A 16059-nucleotide genomic window follows, 5' to 3' on the forward strand; every position below is an offset into this window, starting at 1 on the left:
TGCTTACCTGTGATGCCGACTGTGGAGGAATGAAGCCAGCAACATTTAGATATAAGATTTGATTTTATATTTCAATTTCGATTTAATATTTAGATTTAAAATTTAGCTTTAGATTTTGATTTAAAACTGACAGAGATGAAACAATGGGACGTAACATTAAAGTGTAGTGTCTCAAATGTAACAAAATATTTGCTAAATCTGTGATTTCTGCTGAATCAGGAAAAAAACGGGTGTCCTCATTTTTACATACTTATTTGACTTTGGATGTCACTACTGTGCAGTAGTGGACCTTCCTTTAGCACTAACCTCATTGTTGGACAGCTGGTACCAGGGCTGCTTGCCATAGGTAAAGATCTCCCACAACACCACCCCCAGGCTCCACACGTCACTCTCTGTGGTGAACCGTCGGTACATGATGCTCTCCGGCGGCATCCACCGGATCGGTAGCATGGTGTGACCACCAACCTGCAGGTAAAAAAATCAATATTGATCGATAAGATTCCAATGTATATGCGACTTCTGCTATGTTTAGTGGTGACTCATGCTTTCACATTCAGTGTTCCATGTTCAGCTCCATGTTGCAGACATTACAGCCAGTGCCTCACTACGTCTTGTTTTCAACCCGTCCATGAACCTCATTCATCCTCTTCCTCGTCACCTATGTCATTCTTCATCCAACTTGTCGACCAAACCATGGCAGTCGTGGTCATCGTGTCCTTCTCACACCGTTGCCCTTGTGAATGTGTTCGAATAATCATGGTGGTGTTTGGAGGCAGCCACGTTTCCATCAGTTTAAATGAAAGCTATAATTATACTCTAAAATGTACTGCTTCCTGTCTTCATGTCTCTTAGACACACACCATGACAGAAGGCCTTCGAACGGCCCTACAAAGCAGCTCGAAAGCACATATCAATAAAACTCTCTGAAGTGCAAAAATAAATAAAACAAAAACATAGATAATACTGTAAATGTTGCTCTCATACGTATATGGTCATGCAAAAAAAAGTCAACTTTTTGAAGGACGAAAAATGTCAATAAAATGATATAATATGTTTATAACATAAGAGGGAACAGCACTATTGAAAAATGTTGCTTTAGGAAAAGTTCTGTTATGTTGATCAATGTGAATTTAAATTATTATTAAAACATTCATATAGAATAATTAAAATAATATTTATTCATTGTCATTACCTGGTAACCAACCCAGTAACAGCAGGTATGTTTAAGAATAACAATAGGAACCTGAAATGTGTACGTTTCACTGTTACATATTGATCTGACCCAAATTTATTTACTACATTTACTACAATATATGTTCATATCAGGTCATGCCCTTAGCAAAAAGTGATATAGTTAAAGTACATGTTATTACATATACTTGAGTATAAGTGTAGCATGTATCGTTCAGCCCATAAACTAGTAGTTTACTATAAAGTATGGTAATTTTATACTTCTTTGTATCGAATTGGAACATTTTACCGAAGTAAACTTTCAAGTATTCAGCAAGTGCACAAGAAGCATACTACCAATGTAGTAGTGATATACTTTCTATCCTATTGGATTAACTGATGAACATTCAATTCAGTCTTTCAAAATGTTTACCATACACACCTTCCATATGAGTAGACATACGCTAGTGTACAGCCCCAGTACATATCACCTGTACATATCACAATATCACCTATGGTCACATGGTGAAAGTAATTCAATGAAATTGAGTAATATAAAACCAAAACAATGTTGGAACAAAGGTATGTGACAATAACAACAACACTTGTCTACCACCATTGACCCAGTCCCATGATCTTTTGCACATCTTTCGCTTCTGATTCGCCCCAATAATATTGTTGAAATCCCTAATAAAAAAAAAAGTATACTTGAAGTTCATTTTAATAATCATACTTGAGTATTTTTTCATATGTGGTATTTCAAAAGTAAACGTCAAGTACACAGACTCAGTATCAGTACAAATACTCATAGTACACTTGAATAAACTTCTTTTTCTTCGGGTGTATATGACTTCACAAGACACATTTTTAAAAACTGTCATGTGAAAGTTTTTATTGTAGTTGGTAAAAGTACTTATCTAACAGTTAAACATCAGCAGTAAAACAAGTGTCCATTAAATCAAAAGCGGCCACAGTTAAACGTCCCCGCTAATGCAGTATTGATTTTCCAAGACGGTCTGAGGTATTGAAATATTTACATGGCAGACATTACAAAATGGCTGCAGATGATGCAACTGTGTTGAAGAGTTGTTGTCAGGTCGTTGGAGGGTTTCATTTATTTGACTCTTCAAAATGCAACGCAAAGCTGCAAGTGCGGATTCCAACAGCAGAGGGCGCTGTGTGATTTGAACTGCATGGATCAAAGCGTCCTTAATGTGGATTTCTTTTTTTCTCTTCATTTAACCTTAATTCCAGCGTGAAGAAATGAGAGAATAATCTCCTTAGCGCTCTCCAGTTGAAGGCTATCAGTGCCCCCGATCACTCTGACGGAACAAACTGGCTCCTATGGCAAAATATGCAGCATTAACTCCTTGCAGACTGAAATACTCCACTTGCCCCTGCTTTTGTGCACCAGTGGCCCTTATTACCATAGGAGCAGTAGTTCTCGGCAGATTATAGAATTTGCATTTAAATTGTATTAAGAGTGACCGTCTGAACGGCTTGGTCCACCCGACAGTCTCGCCACATGCTTCACACATCTCTCTGAGCTGCATGACTTACTCTGTAGTAGTCTGTGCTGTAAACATCTCGGGACATGCCAAAGTCCCCAATCTTGACCAGGAGGTTCTCTCCCACCAGGCAGTTCCTGGTGGCCAAGTCTCTGTGGACGAAGTGCTGTGAGGCGAGGTAGACCATTCCGGCCGCGATCTGCTGTGCAATGTGCAACATCTGCGACTGGGTCAGCTCCACCAGGATGCTGTGCTGACCGTCTGCCATCAGCACCGCATCCGGACCATGTGACCTGCAGGAGAGTTGGCCGTTTAAATAGGGACAAAGCGATTTGGAACGTGATCCTGTGGGGAATTTTGGTTGAAGACCGTGGTTACATGCAGGGAGTAGCGATAGCTGGATTAGCTTAGCTTGATAGCTAGATTACGTCATGGTTTAGTGGAGAGAAAGTTACAAGACTTGTAGTGAGACTGAGGTGGTGGAGTAGTTTCAGTCATGGAAGTCAGTCGAAGTCATTCAGTATGGAAGGTGTGTGAGTGAGAGGGAGGCAGTAGGAAGAGCGATGATGCAGGTGGAAGCGAAGAAGAGAGCGCAGGCTGGTCTGATCGAGGGGACGCGACTGTCCTGAGACAGAAGGGTAGCAACATGCTGGGACAATCGTGTGACCTGGACAAGAAGAAGAACGGCGTGTTCTCACTAAACATAAATCGTGTGCCAAAAACAGGCGCGGCAACATGGGAGTGGAGGATGTGGCAAGTCGGGCATCCACGCAGTCGAGGCCACAAACATAATTCTAGGAGTTTCTGTGGAACTATTTACAATTTACTTTACGACATGGACGACACTTTGCTTTTGAGCTCCACCTGACGGTTGGTGCGCTTCAGGTGGTCAAACAGGATTTGCTTAGCGAATGATGGAGGTAGCAGCGTTCAAATAGATTGTTGATGTGAGAATAAGCCCGAACCCTTGAGATGGAACATAAGCCTCTGTGTTCAAAATCTCATGGAATCTCTCCACGTGAGTCGTAGAGGCCGGTCACTGTGTCGAGCCGTACCTGAGGAATTTGTTAAGGTCGCCGTGCTTCATGTATTCAAACACCATGATCAGCGGATCGCTCTCCACACAGACACCGTAGAAGGTGACAATGTGCTCGTGTTGCAAGTTGGTGAGCAGCTCGGCCTCTCTGTAGAAGTCTGCCCGGCCGCTCTCACTGGCCTCTTTCAGCGTCTGAGTCAAGACAAAGGACCACAGAATGGTCAATAAAGCTCACCGTCTACTTGACAGGAGCATTGATTTTCTCCAAACAAGCTGCTCCTCCGTCCGTACCTTCACAGCCACATGAAGCTTCTCTTGGTCCGGTGTCAGGTTGTAGCACTCGGCCAAAAACACCTTGCCGAACGCCCCCTCTCCCAACTCTCTCTTCAGGACGATGTTGTGCCTCTTTATGTGCTGGACGACTGAGAGGAATCCACAGTAAAACTAGGCTCAGCATTTTGGAAAGGCAAATATTTCAAATATTTCATTTGTTGGGATCACAAGGAAATAATTCAGTACAGTGCCAAGAATTCAACCCACTTTAAATGTGCATTAAAAATGGGAAGATGAAACACATGTATTTTATGTGACTAAAGTAGATATATATATATATATATATATATTTTTTTTTTTTATTTATATATATATATATATATATATATATATATATATATATAGGAAAAAAATGTGTTAAATAGGTTTTACTATGCCTAAAAAGTATAGACGGACAATAAACTCTCTTAATCAAAAGATTATTAAAAATTTGTTAAATGATGTAGACATTTTATCGCTTTACAAATAGGGTATGAATGAGTTGTAGAAAAATAAATGCATAAATAAATACATAACCTTAAAGGATGACACAGAATTGTTTTGACTAGCTTGTCATTTCCTTATTCTACATAAATCCTGGTCCAGTAGAGGTCGAAGCGGATCATCATATATAATGCAGCGGCATAAATCTGGCTGGAAGTCTCGCATGGATTTATCAGAAAAGGCCCAGGTTACCAGAGGTTCTGGAGAGCCAACGGTAACTTACACGTGTCAGATTTCAGCATGCTGCCAGAGTTACGGAAGTACTGCGGGTTCTCAATGACAGGAATCTTTGTCATCCCTATGATCACCGCGTCTGGACCGATCTCCGAGAACGACGGGGTGTTGTTGCCGTTGGATACGTGATGAAGAGGACTGGCGGAGTCATCGTCGTTACTGATGACCGAGGAGGAGCCTGCGAGGTGCGAAGAGGGGAAAGACAAACAAGACGTCGTGATCAAAGACGCCGCGGTGATGATGCGGAGGTCAACGGTGAGGAGGTTAGGGAGGATGCAGAGCATCGCTTGACAAGAATGACCTTGCTGAATCTAACAGTCATTGGTCTCTGAAGTTACCTTTAAGTCCAAACTTTGAGTTTCGTCCATATTTCAGAATGATCACCATCAAAACACAGCCGGTCAAAGCCACACCCGCAATCCCTACGACCACATAGACCTGGGAGGCAAGATGGTGCTGTTGTTAGCAGGAAAATAGTGTGTTTGGCACGCACGCTAACTCACAGAAAAATCAGATGATGCTCACTACCAAAGTTCACAACCCAGCTGTGCAGTTGAAACTAGCAGAAAGTCTTTTTATCACCCTGTCTGACACTAAGTCACTCAGACGAAGCTTCAAACTGCAAGTTTATTGCCCAATGGAAAGTTTTGTTTGCCCTGAGTGGACTGAAGACAGAAGACAAACAAAGCAGGTTCACTTACAGCAACGCTGTCATCTATCTGTGTGAATGGTGGAACTGGAAGTGGAGGACAGAAATCAGACAACATATGAGCATTCCAACAGTCATGAGGCTTTGCATTTCTTCATTCACTTTTTTAAAAACCTTTTTTTACTCTAAATGCAAATGATCATTAAACACTCACTTCACTGTGTTCTCTGATTATTGTGTAATTAAAATTTAAAATCTGAATGACTCACACCAAAGCTGAGTTAACTGGCAATGAATGGCAAACTAATGCCACATTTTGCATCCGTTCTATATGAAGTATGAAGGTAGATTTTCATCAGCACCAGAGTGGCCATTCATGCTTTCCTCGTGCTACAGCCCAACATAACCCAGCCCATCCTTTAGAATGACCTCAGAGGCACTGGAAAGGTTCAAAAGCATGGTAAGTATAGCACTCTTAACATTATCAGCCACACTTTGTTGATGAAAACTTCACTTACATTTAGAACAAATAAAGTGTATTAATTCACAAGTTTACTCAGCTTTACTCAGCTCAGAAAAATCTATTGACAGGCCTATTTATATGACATGATATTTCTTCTTGCATATCATCACTTGAGTTTTTTTCTTCCAGGTTGTCTTTTGATCGACTTCCAAAACTGCCTCATTCATTTGGAAACCACTGATGAACCACATATATTCCCTGGTTAAGAGAGTACATTGATGTGGAGGTGAATGCAAAGTTACACCTACCTGTCGGGTCTGCAGTTAGAAGACAGGGGAGTCAGCAAGCCATGGGACAAAAAAGACAAGTCAAAGTTACTAGTTTGCTTCATCGGACATTTACACACGCACACGTTTTTGTCTTCCTATCTTCGTGAGTACCGTCAGTGACGTACACTAACATAACCCTTTAGCCAGCCTCTCCCCCTAAACCTAACCACCTAAAACACATGGCTAAACCTAACCTTTACTCTCTTTACCAAACTAAACCCAATGATAATAACCCAGCTATTTTGTAGTAATGTCCTCACTTTGCAAACGTGTCCTCGCTCTGCTGATTAAAAACCTCATACAGATTCTCACAAAGATAGAAGTACAAGTATACACACACAGAGGACAAGTAAGTTACACCTACCTATCGGGTCTGTAGTTAGAAGACATTGGTGAGTCAGCAGGCCATGGGACAAAAAAGACAAGTCAAAGTTACCGCTTTGTTTCAAAAGACATTTACACACACACATTTGTTCCTTCGACTTAACCACCCAAAACAACCAGGACTCTGAACCAAACTGAAAGCCAATTATAATTGTCATTTATTCAACTCTCAACACTTCTTTACAACTGTAGTATATTTAAAAAAAGTGCTACATTCAACAATTGGTTTTACCCTAAATTACTCATGGATTTTCAGGTTGTTGCACAAATCATGTGCCAGATAATGCCCTGCTGCTCCTGAGTGTCTGTGCATGTGTCATTTTTCACATGTGTTTCCAGCAACGTATAAGGAGTTTGACCAGGGTTGCCCCCCACCTCTCACCTGATGGAGCTGGGATTCAATAGATCCCTTCCCCTGTCATCCTCTGGTAACCTGGATCTACCATATGTGCCATCTGCCATATATATATATATATATATATATATATATATATATATATATATATATATATATATATATATATATATATATATATATATATATATATATATATATATATATATATATATATATATATATATATATATATATATATATATATGTATATATATATATATATACACACACACACACACACACACACAAATAACAACCTCATTAACTCTTCTCGGGAGACTATGTTTTTCTGGCAACTTGTTTAGCTTTCACCACAGCTGCACCTCCCTCCCTGCTACGTCCAGGGCCATTTGCCAAAAAAAAAAAAGAGAAAAGAAAACGTCTTCAAAGACATCATACAGTCAAGTTGATAAAGCAACTGTGACCGTAGTGCTGAAGCGTTGGAAAAGGTTAAAAATCACTGTCATAGGAGACCATGAGTCTAGAATGAGATTCAAATGTACGGCATTGGAGGATAAGTGCAACAAGAGCTGCTTGGACATGGTGACATGGTAATGAAACCTCTCACCACCAAAAAAAAATGTTTTACTCACAGTAGTAGCTGCAGTTTTCTTCTGAAACCAAAGAAGAAACCAGCGATCAAAAAGCGTATTCAGAAACGAGAAAAAGATTTCAGCTGATTCTTGGGACCTGTGTGGTCGTCGGGCGGGTCGATGAACCGTGCGGAGACCTTCTTCTCGTCTCGCCCGTACTCATTCTTGATCACCAGCCTGTAAACCCCGTTGTGGATATGCGTGGGGTTGACCAGCGTGAGACACCCGTGGTACTCGCTCTCTGTGGACTCATGAATCCTGGTGTGGATGTAGTCTTGCTCCTCCAGAAGTTTGTTCTCGTGATACCACTGCATCTCAGGCTGAGGGTTCCCAGTCACGCTGAAGGGGATGCACCAGAAATGGTTCTGCATGGGTTCCAGCAGCTGCTGGATGGTGGGGGCAACTGACATGACAGAGAAGGAGTAATCACAGGGTGACAGGAAGTCAACAACAGGAGGAGCTGCTGGTACGAAAAGTGTTGCACTTTAGAGAGAACGACAGACATGAGGGAGTGACAGCAGGAAAACATGGAAGAGGAGAAATGTGTGCGCTAAAACAGGACTGTGGCAAAGCACGAGGAGCTTGACAAGAGGAAGAGTAATGGACAGGAAGCATGGAGCGTCAGTAAGGTCCACGGAGAGAGACAGCAATGAGGACAAAGTGCGCGCTTCTGTGCATCCACTGGAAACTCACAGAGCACAGTGACTCTGATGTCAGGTTAATGTTGCCTGGTTTACATGTAAAACGGATAATCTTGGAGAATTGCCTTACAGAGAATGTTGAGCTGGAGCGTGGCCTCTGTCTGACCCACCATGTTCTCGGCACTGCATATGATCACCCTGCCATTATCTTCCGGAGACAGACCAGACAAGGTGAGCCGGCTCATGCTGTCGGAAGAATCAATCTGGAAAAAAAACATTTTTCCAAATGCTTGGATTTTTCACAACAAATTCCACGTCAAATACATTGTTGTTTATATTTTGTTAGCATGACAGATCACAAATGGCTAACTTTTTTTTGCTGGTTTGGCAGATAAAACATCTTTGAATAATTTTCATGCACAACTGCTGCGACACCATTCCAACTTAAGTTATAAGACCGAAAATGTCTTTGGTTTTTGTCATTCATTTTGCTCATCATCCACGGTAAAGTGACGCAAAAATGATGTGCACTGTTAATGTTTTCTCAGAATCGGCCAGGGATCTCACATGACAGGTATGATGACTACTGTTACATTGAAATTACATTTAGTCATTTGGCTGATGCTTTTATCCCAAGCCTCCACTACTGCAGCTGCAGAACCCCCTGGAGGTTTCTCTAAGTACCGCATCTACTCAATAAAACAAAGTGCAGTCAAATCAGGTAAAGCAGTCGACAACAAGTGAGAGCTACTCCACTGTAGGATGGGAACCTTGTTCAAACCAGCACCTCGCAGTGTCCTGACTTGGCCAGACATGCTGAAATGTTTACCTCAAAATGAGTGGAGAGCATTTCAAGGTTCCACACGATCTCTGGAGAAGGTGATCCCGATGCTCTGCACTCGGCTTTCACATCACCGCCCTCCATCTCGGTCACAAGCGTAGGGGTGACCTCCACCTGAGGAACCACTGCGGGAAGCAGGCAGATTAAAGACAGCAGGAGAAGGATCCTATTTCCTAGAGCATGTCAGGCGTCACTTGCAAGTCAATATCGGATGCTAAGTGTTGCTTATTATAACAGGGTTTCGTGTTACCACAGTCGGGCGGTGTGAGGGAAGTGAAGGCTTTTGCTTTTCCTCGGCCGTCTAGGCATTTCAGCTCCTGACCGTCTATCTCCTCCTGGAGCCGCAGTTTGAGCCACATGTTTTCGCACACGCACTCCAGAGGGTTTCCTGACAGAAGGAGTCTGGAACACACAAAGGGCCATGTATCATCAAACCTAGAACATGCAGACACTTCTTCACCTGGACCAGGCACTTACGAGTTGCTCATGTTGAAGTTCTGAAATGTCCTCCACGACACTGTCGAGAGATTATTGTCTCTGAGGTTTCTGAAATGAAACAGTGGTGGGTTGCTGGTTTGAATATTAAAAGTTGCAAAACCCCTTTCCCGTGGGGTACAGCAGCCCAATACAGGTTCGGCATTATTAAGGTATGATCCTTTAGTGTGCATGTTCTATACTGTGTTTTTAACTGGTTCTATGGAGTGTTAGATTTAGTCCAGGACCCGCTTTTGTCATGTCCTCTGCATCTTTAATTCGAAAACCACACTTCCTTTAAAGATTGAATCACCTGTTCACTTTAGAAACAAGTGTTCTTGAGGAATGGATGATGGACAGTGGGACGCATTCATTGTTCTGTGTACTGGTGAAGGCAAAGCAGCTCTTGATAAACTGGCCACTGACATTCCTGCTTTCAGTCACATGTGCACGTGACTGAAGGAACTAGACCAAATGGTGGGACTGTGGTTTCCATAGAGAGTGTCTGGACTCCTCCACACAGACGAGGTCAGAAGGAGAACCTACTCCACTTTTTCTCATGCATTTCTGAGTGGGGGATTCAATGAGCAGACCTGGAGAGGTTTCTGTGCTGGGAAGATTGGGTCTACAGTAGCCGGCATACGATAAACACCAGGAAATAGATCCGGTCTGAGGTCAGATGCTTTGCCTTCATGTTTGTAGTCAACTGTAAATCTGTAAAAATGATTTGATTTTCTGCTACAAAAACAACATGAACAAGATTCAAAGAAACGTGTTTTCATTTGCTATTTTAGTGTCACACTCGAATGCCTGTGAATTTTAAAAACGCTTGGGGAACCCTGCTGCCACTTGGTCTGGCCTTATTGAAACACAAAGATGCGGTCCTCACACATATTGAAGTCTTGTGTTGTTGAAGAATGCATCCGAAGATATTGACATCAATCTGGTCTTTGTCACGGTTCTGTTCAGGATCAAAAACAAACAGAGTTAGTAATGTCCAATGGCTCCATGTCTGCCCCAACATCCCCTCTCAAGTGCAGGTTTATTGGGTCTCTGTTGTCTCGGACCCGTACCTCAACCTGATCCATGAAAGGAGTCCATCATCAGTTCCCTTCAAATGAAGTCAAACTATTTCAGTTTTTTTCCTAGTCCCTAGTATTCAGTTAGACTTCTCCCGCTGTCATCCTTCATATGCTGTTCTATCCAGACATTCTTCTGTGCAACTCCTGATGACTTTATGGGAAAACACTCCTCCTCAATGATCCCAGCGAAAAATAGCAGGGTGTAGATTTTGTCTTATATTCCAGCAATTTGATTCCACATTACAGCTTCCAGGATGAGAGAGTCAGGATGCGCAGCCTTATCCAAGTTGTACGCTGCTGTTGGTTTCAAAATGAAGTCTAATTTCACTACGTATCTTTGCTAATATCCTTTTTAAATACCTGTAGTAAAAGTGGCCAATGTAAAAATAATTTCAGTTACTAAATCATTTGTATTCATTCCGCTCCATGAAGCTATAGTCAAACAAGAACATCGTTTTTTGTGATGAACATGTTCTGTATTACGCAGACAACTCTTGTTTGATTTGAATTTGTTAAGAAAATAGACTACTGAAAACAACACTGTCTGTTAAATACATAAAATCTTCCACTGTCAACAAGGCGATCCCATACGTCTTGTGCACATGACTTGTTGGTATGTTTTTCAGCTTAGATTTCTCCATAGTCCCTCCATTTTTTGTGTGGCTTTTATACCTAACATTGTAGTGATACCTGTGGATTCCTAACTCATATCACACGAAGTAGCTCTTTTTCTGATGTGGCCGTCCCCCTTCTGACACCATGGGAATGGAGAATACCTGATATCAAACCCTGGTGTTCTGCGGAAAACCTGAACTATAATCTGAATATACATTCATATATGTTAGTTTTTTGCTGATTAAAATATTGATGGTTAATATAAAATATTAATGTTTAATAGCATGAATTGAACCTTCATGCTGTCCTTTTCTCAAACAGGAAGACAACAACCAAGGCACACTGTATGTGCCTGAACGTACATACAGTACGTTCAGGCACATACAGTATCATCAAATGTCACACAGTGATGCAGGATACCTACAGGTTTCTTAGATTGATGTAGTGCTTCAAACTGCTGTCACTGATTTCCAACAGTCTGTTTTGATTGGCGATATATCTGTAAAGGAAAAAAAAACAAAACATTAAAGAATCCAGAACATGTTTGTTTTTGAAGATAATATCTTATTATTGTTCAAAGTTTTTAAAGTCAGTCACTCAAATAGTAAGTACCAGGGAAGATTCAACATGTCCAGGGCCACTGACTACTTCCGGTGTTGCTGCATTGCTACGATCATACGGCTGTTCAGAAAGCAGATGTGACTGGCAGTCTCATATGAGACCGGACGGATGTGTTTTGTATCACAAGGCTAAGATGCTGCCTGCTAGCATTCCACTGTCTGACAAAAAGGCTTTTCACTCTGGCTGGGGAATGTCTGAAGACGAGCTGATTTGCATCAAGAGTACCCCGCATTGTTTTTCCTACCAAATGTATCCAAAACATATGAGCCAAGTGATCGATGCAGTAAAGGATAAATAAAATAGATCATTTTGCCCTTGCTCCAGATCTGATGTCTTTATTTTGAGTGAAATGAATATAAACCCTACTGCTGACATCTGAGAAGAACATAAGGAGCACAACTTCTTGACCGGCAAATTGGTTGTACTGTACATGATCATATATATATATATATATATATATATATATATATATATATATATATATATATATATATATATATATATATATATATATGAAACATAGCAGTATATATTGTGTGCAGTATATTAAACATTTAGAAATTAAATGAAATTTAATCTGTTTAATAAATACATTTATTAAATAAATTTGAAAGATGAAAGAAAAAATTAGGTGATTGAAATACTTGAATTACAGTTCCACATTTTCTTTGGAGAGTCCTGGATGAAGAGGTTTTCACAGCCAGATCGGGGGCGTTCAATCTCCCCACCAACCGGTTGACCCGAACCTCAGCAGGAAAGTGATACCCAGTGACACAGCAGCTCGACTTTGAGTCTCTGATGAATCAGGATGTTTTTAGCAACATTCAAGCGGCTAACATGCCAAGGTTTTAAGCTATGGATTCTAATGTTGCTTTGTTTGCATGAAAGGATAACCATTGGTGATGGCACTGAGCAAACATTGGCACAATCTCCTGGGCCAGTGGAACCAGGGCTTTGGTGAAGTCAGCAGTCTGCTCTCACCATGCTGTTGCATACTTGTGCAGGGTTGTAGCAGGTACACACACACACACACACACACACACACACACACACACGCAGGCCTACACACACTGACGCAGATAACATAACTGTGGGCAGCCGATCACACCAGCCATGTCATCTCATGTGTGATCTGTCAACAATGGCACCGTTTTCCTCTTGCCAGACTGGAATTCGAGCGGCTGCGCTGAGACGTGGGAAAGACCACGCTGAATACACCCCTATAGGTCGCCTCATACGCCGATGTTACATAAACGCAACATTTCCACACTTACATCTCGGTGATGTTCTCCATGTCATCCAACGTGAGAAGAGGGAAATCCTCGATCCCCGGGACCGAATCAATACAAACAATTCTTGAAACGCTGCAAGTGCAGGATGCGGGGCAAGCGTCGCTCCATCTCCACAGCCCCATCAACACCAACAACAATCCCAGACGAGCCATGCCATATCCCCCCTGCGCGCTCAAGTCCATCGCAGGTATCCCACCGAATCTCTGCCCACGTCAAGAAAATAATCAGTTGCTGCCTCCAAAGTTAATCCGCAGGCGAAAAAAGACGCGCTCACACGCAGGAATGCGAGGTTGAAATCACGATGCCATGGAGTGGCCTCGCCGTCTCCGCATCACACTACTGCATATCGATGCCGTGGAGGTGTCAAGTGGTCCTGATGCTGCTGTCTCACTGCTCCGTCTCCAGGCTTCACTGCCGCGGAAAAACAAATATGACGTGGTCCAGATGTTGGGAGATCAATAGGCAGGGCCGTCCACCAGTGATTCGTATGTGTGGAGGGAAGAAAAAAAAAGACACGATGAGCGTGGATGCTGCTGCGTGTGCGTGCGTGTGTGTGAGCGTGTGTGAGTGGAGGATACCTGCATCCGTCTATCGATTATCGCCGAGGACGCGCGCATCTCCGCCCGCAGACACATGTTGGCAGACATCACTACAGCTGACTTCTGACCATTTCACTTCATTCCATTCCATTTGATTCAGACTTGACGTGCTTTGTTTGACGGTTATTTCACCCACCTCACTCCGACACCCTGGGTCATTATAGTGGCCTGGAGCGTGACGTACGCGGTTGACGCACAAAACGCAGCGCTTCTATGAAAAACTGCCTGCAGTTCAAAACCAGAGGAATTATAAAGTCGCAAAAATGAAATGCGAATGTTTCCATCTTTGCCTCATGTATTGACCCAGTTTGTTCATCTCCAATTACGTTCCTCTAGCTGGCTTTTCTGCTGTTTAAGACAGTGCTTGACAAAGTGTGGTCCGGGGGCCATTTGAGGCCCTTTCAATGGAATTATCCAGCTCACACTGGGTCAAAGGGTTATTCATTCAACGCAATTGATCAGTCTGTTAAAAACACCCACAGTATCAGGGAAGACTGCAGAGGAAATGTATAGACTCAGTGAAGCTACACCAGGCTCTATGACTCAATTTTGACTTTATTTTTTCAACATGGCGTCTTGTGGTTTTGATGATGAAGCGCTCTGTATGACAACATTTAAAGTTTTACCTTTCTTTCTTTTTTTCAATACATTGATTTAGGCTTGAGCAACAGGAAGGGGTAGAGTGCAGAATCTTAAGAGAGAAGCAGTTTGCAATGTCATGCCAGTTGTGTTGTCCCTCAAGCAGCTGCTCCGTAAAATACTGTTGCTTGGGCACCCTGTTGATGGAGAACACCACTGAGGTAACTAAGAATAGAAAAGTAGTGAAAGGTTCTGGTCTTCCTTTACCTATTTGTCAGATTTAGTTTTATTATTTACCACCTACCACTGTACATGATAAAAAAATATACTGCTTGCAACCTGTGAGAACCTCAGACAAGTGAGGCCAACTGTGTTCTGCTCTGGCAAAAAATCATTAGAACATAAGTGATAGTTTTATTTATATTATGTTAATATACTGTATGTACCTTTTTGTCTGCTGTCATGCATTTCTTATCAAAAGGACAAGTGTGGCATTGAACAAAAACAAAACAAAAGCACTTTCCTACCAAATGTGCTGTTAAGTCTTTGCCACAAGTGGATATGGTCTCATGAGACACCATGAGTGTTTGTGGAGCCGGAACTGTCCACAAGAAATGAGCAACAGCTAGCAATTATGTAAACACTGAATGAAATATATCACACAGGGTTTTCATGTCCTGCAATGAACTACTTTTAAGCTCTCTTCATCAAAGATGCAAAGTATGAATTGGTGTACCATATATACCATATCTAATGTTTCTAGTGATTGATGATAAAACAAACTTTCATAATAATAAAATAATAAAATAATATTTTAAGTAAATAATTATTGAGGAAAATATTATTGTCATTATTCACTTGTTTCTAAGATGAACCACCAGCACTGTCCAATGTTATGAAGCTACTGATGATCCTTCTTGCTTTGCCCTCCCCTGGTCAAATCGGGCCACAACTGGGTCCTCAAGCCAGTGTAGAAACCAGACCTGGGCAAAGTGCGGCCTGGCGGCCATGTATGGCCTGATGCCTGTATTTTCGTGGCCCGTTTGACGTCAAACTAAAACAAATTTTTCTGGCTTTTTTGTTCTTTCTCTTTTAGTCACCACCACTTCAGCAGTAAATGTAGCATGTTTTTGTTTTAAGACTAACATTTATTTTTTTTCATTGACCATTTTTGTGTGTTTTTCTTGCTCCTCAAAACACATTGAAGGAATACTGAAAATATATTATGAAATAAATTGCCTTTTTATATTGAACTTCTAGTCCACATTTGATTTATATTCAAATTAAGAATATATAAAATGAAATATTTCAATATTTGGCATATTTACTCTTCTTAATATCCTCAGTTACATTTCATCTCCTTAGGTTCCTTTGTCCTTGTTACTTAAGTATTTTTTACTCCTTGTTACTGAAGTATATTTTGGATATTTTTACATCATGTTTTGTAGTCATCAATGTCTTTCTTTTGATGATGACCCTTCACAACCGTTACAGTTTCTAATGTGGCCCTTTAGGAAATTCAATCGCCCACCTCTGGTATGAACCGTTGGTAAAGAGGCAGCCAGTTGTAACCCGCACAGTGAAGTCATGGTCTGTGGAGGCTAAAGAAGCAGAACAGGTCTGTTTTGACTCTACTGTGTGGGAAGTCCTCAGTGATGCTCATGGAGAGAATGTTGACCGTCTCACTGACATGGTTACAGACTAGATCAACTTCTGAGTGGAGAACACTCTACCCA

At 41.6% G+C, this 16059-nt stretch overlaps 1 protein-coding gene across 1 annotated transcript in view; it reads right to left on the reverse strand.

Annotated features, from left to right (window-relative positions):
- ntrk2b (neurotrophic tyrosine kinase, receptor, type 2b) overlaps positions 1 to 13713 on the reverse strand; it is a 17117-nt gene extending 3404 nt beyond the window's left edge. The window contains exons 1-17 of the mRNA XM_053868828.1: positions 13128 to 13713; positions 11657 to 11731; positions 10425 to 10496; positions 9539 to 9607; positions 9312 to 9463; positions 9050 to 9186; positions 8351 to 8483; positions 7677 to 7982; positions 7580 to 7597; positions 6185 to 6193; positions 5466 to 5500; positions 5103 to 5202; positions 4754 to 4942; positions 4006 to 4136; positions 3734 to 3906; positions 2731 to 2971; positions 307 to 465 (exon numbers count right to left, since the gene is read on the reverse strand). Coding sequence (XP_053724803.1) covers positions 307 to 465; positions 2731 to 2971; positions 3734 to 3906; positions 4006 to 4136; positions 4754 to 4942; positions 5103 to 5202; positions 5466 to 5500; positions 6185 to 6193; positions 7580 to 7597; positions 7677 to 7982; positions 8351 to 8483; positions 9050 to 9186; positions 9312 to 9463; positions 9539 to 9607; positions 10425 to 10496; positions 11657 to 11731; positions 13128 to 13327 — 2199 coding nt within the window. The 5' untranslated portion in view covers positions 13328 to 13713. The remainder of the gene's footprint in view (positions 1 to 306; positions 466 to 2730; positions 2972 to 3733; positions 3907 to 4005; positions 4137 to 4753; positions 4943 to 5102; positions 5203 to 5465; positions 5501 to 6184; positions 6194 to 7579; positions 7598 to 7676; positions 7983 to 8350; positions 8484 to 9049; positions 9187 to 9311; positions 9464 to 9538; positions 9608 to 10424; positions 10497 to 11656; positions 11732 to 13127) is intronic.
- Positions 13714 to 16059: the final 2346 nt, after the last annotated feature.

This window comes from Synchiropus splendidus, chromosome 1 (assembly GCF_027744825.2).
Source record: "Synchiropus splendidus isolate RoL2022-P1 chromosome 1, RoL_Sspl_1.0, whole genome shotgun sequence".
In the NCBI taxonomy this organism is placed as follows: domain Eukaryota; kingdom Metazoa; phylum Chordata; class Actinopteri; order Syngnathiformes; family Callionymidae; genus Synchiropus; species Synchiropus splendidus.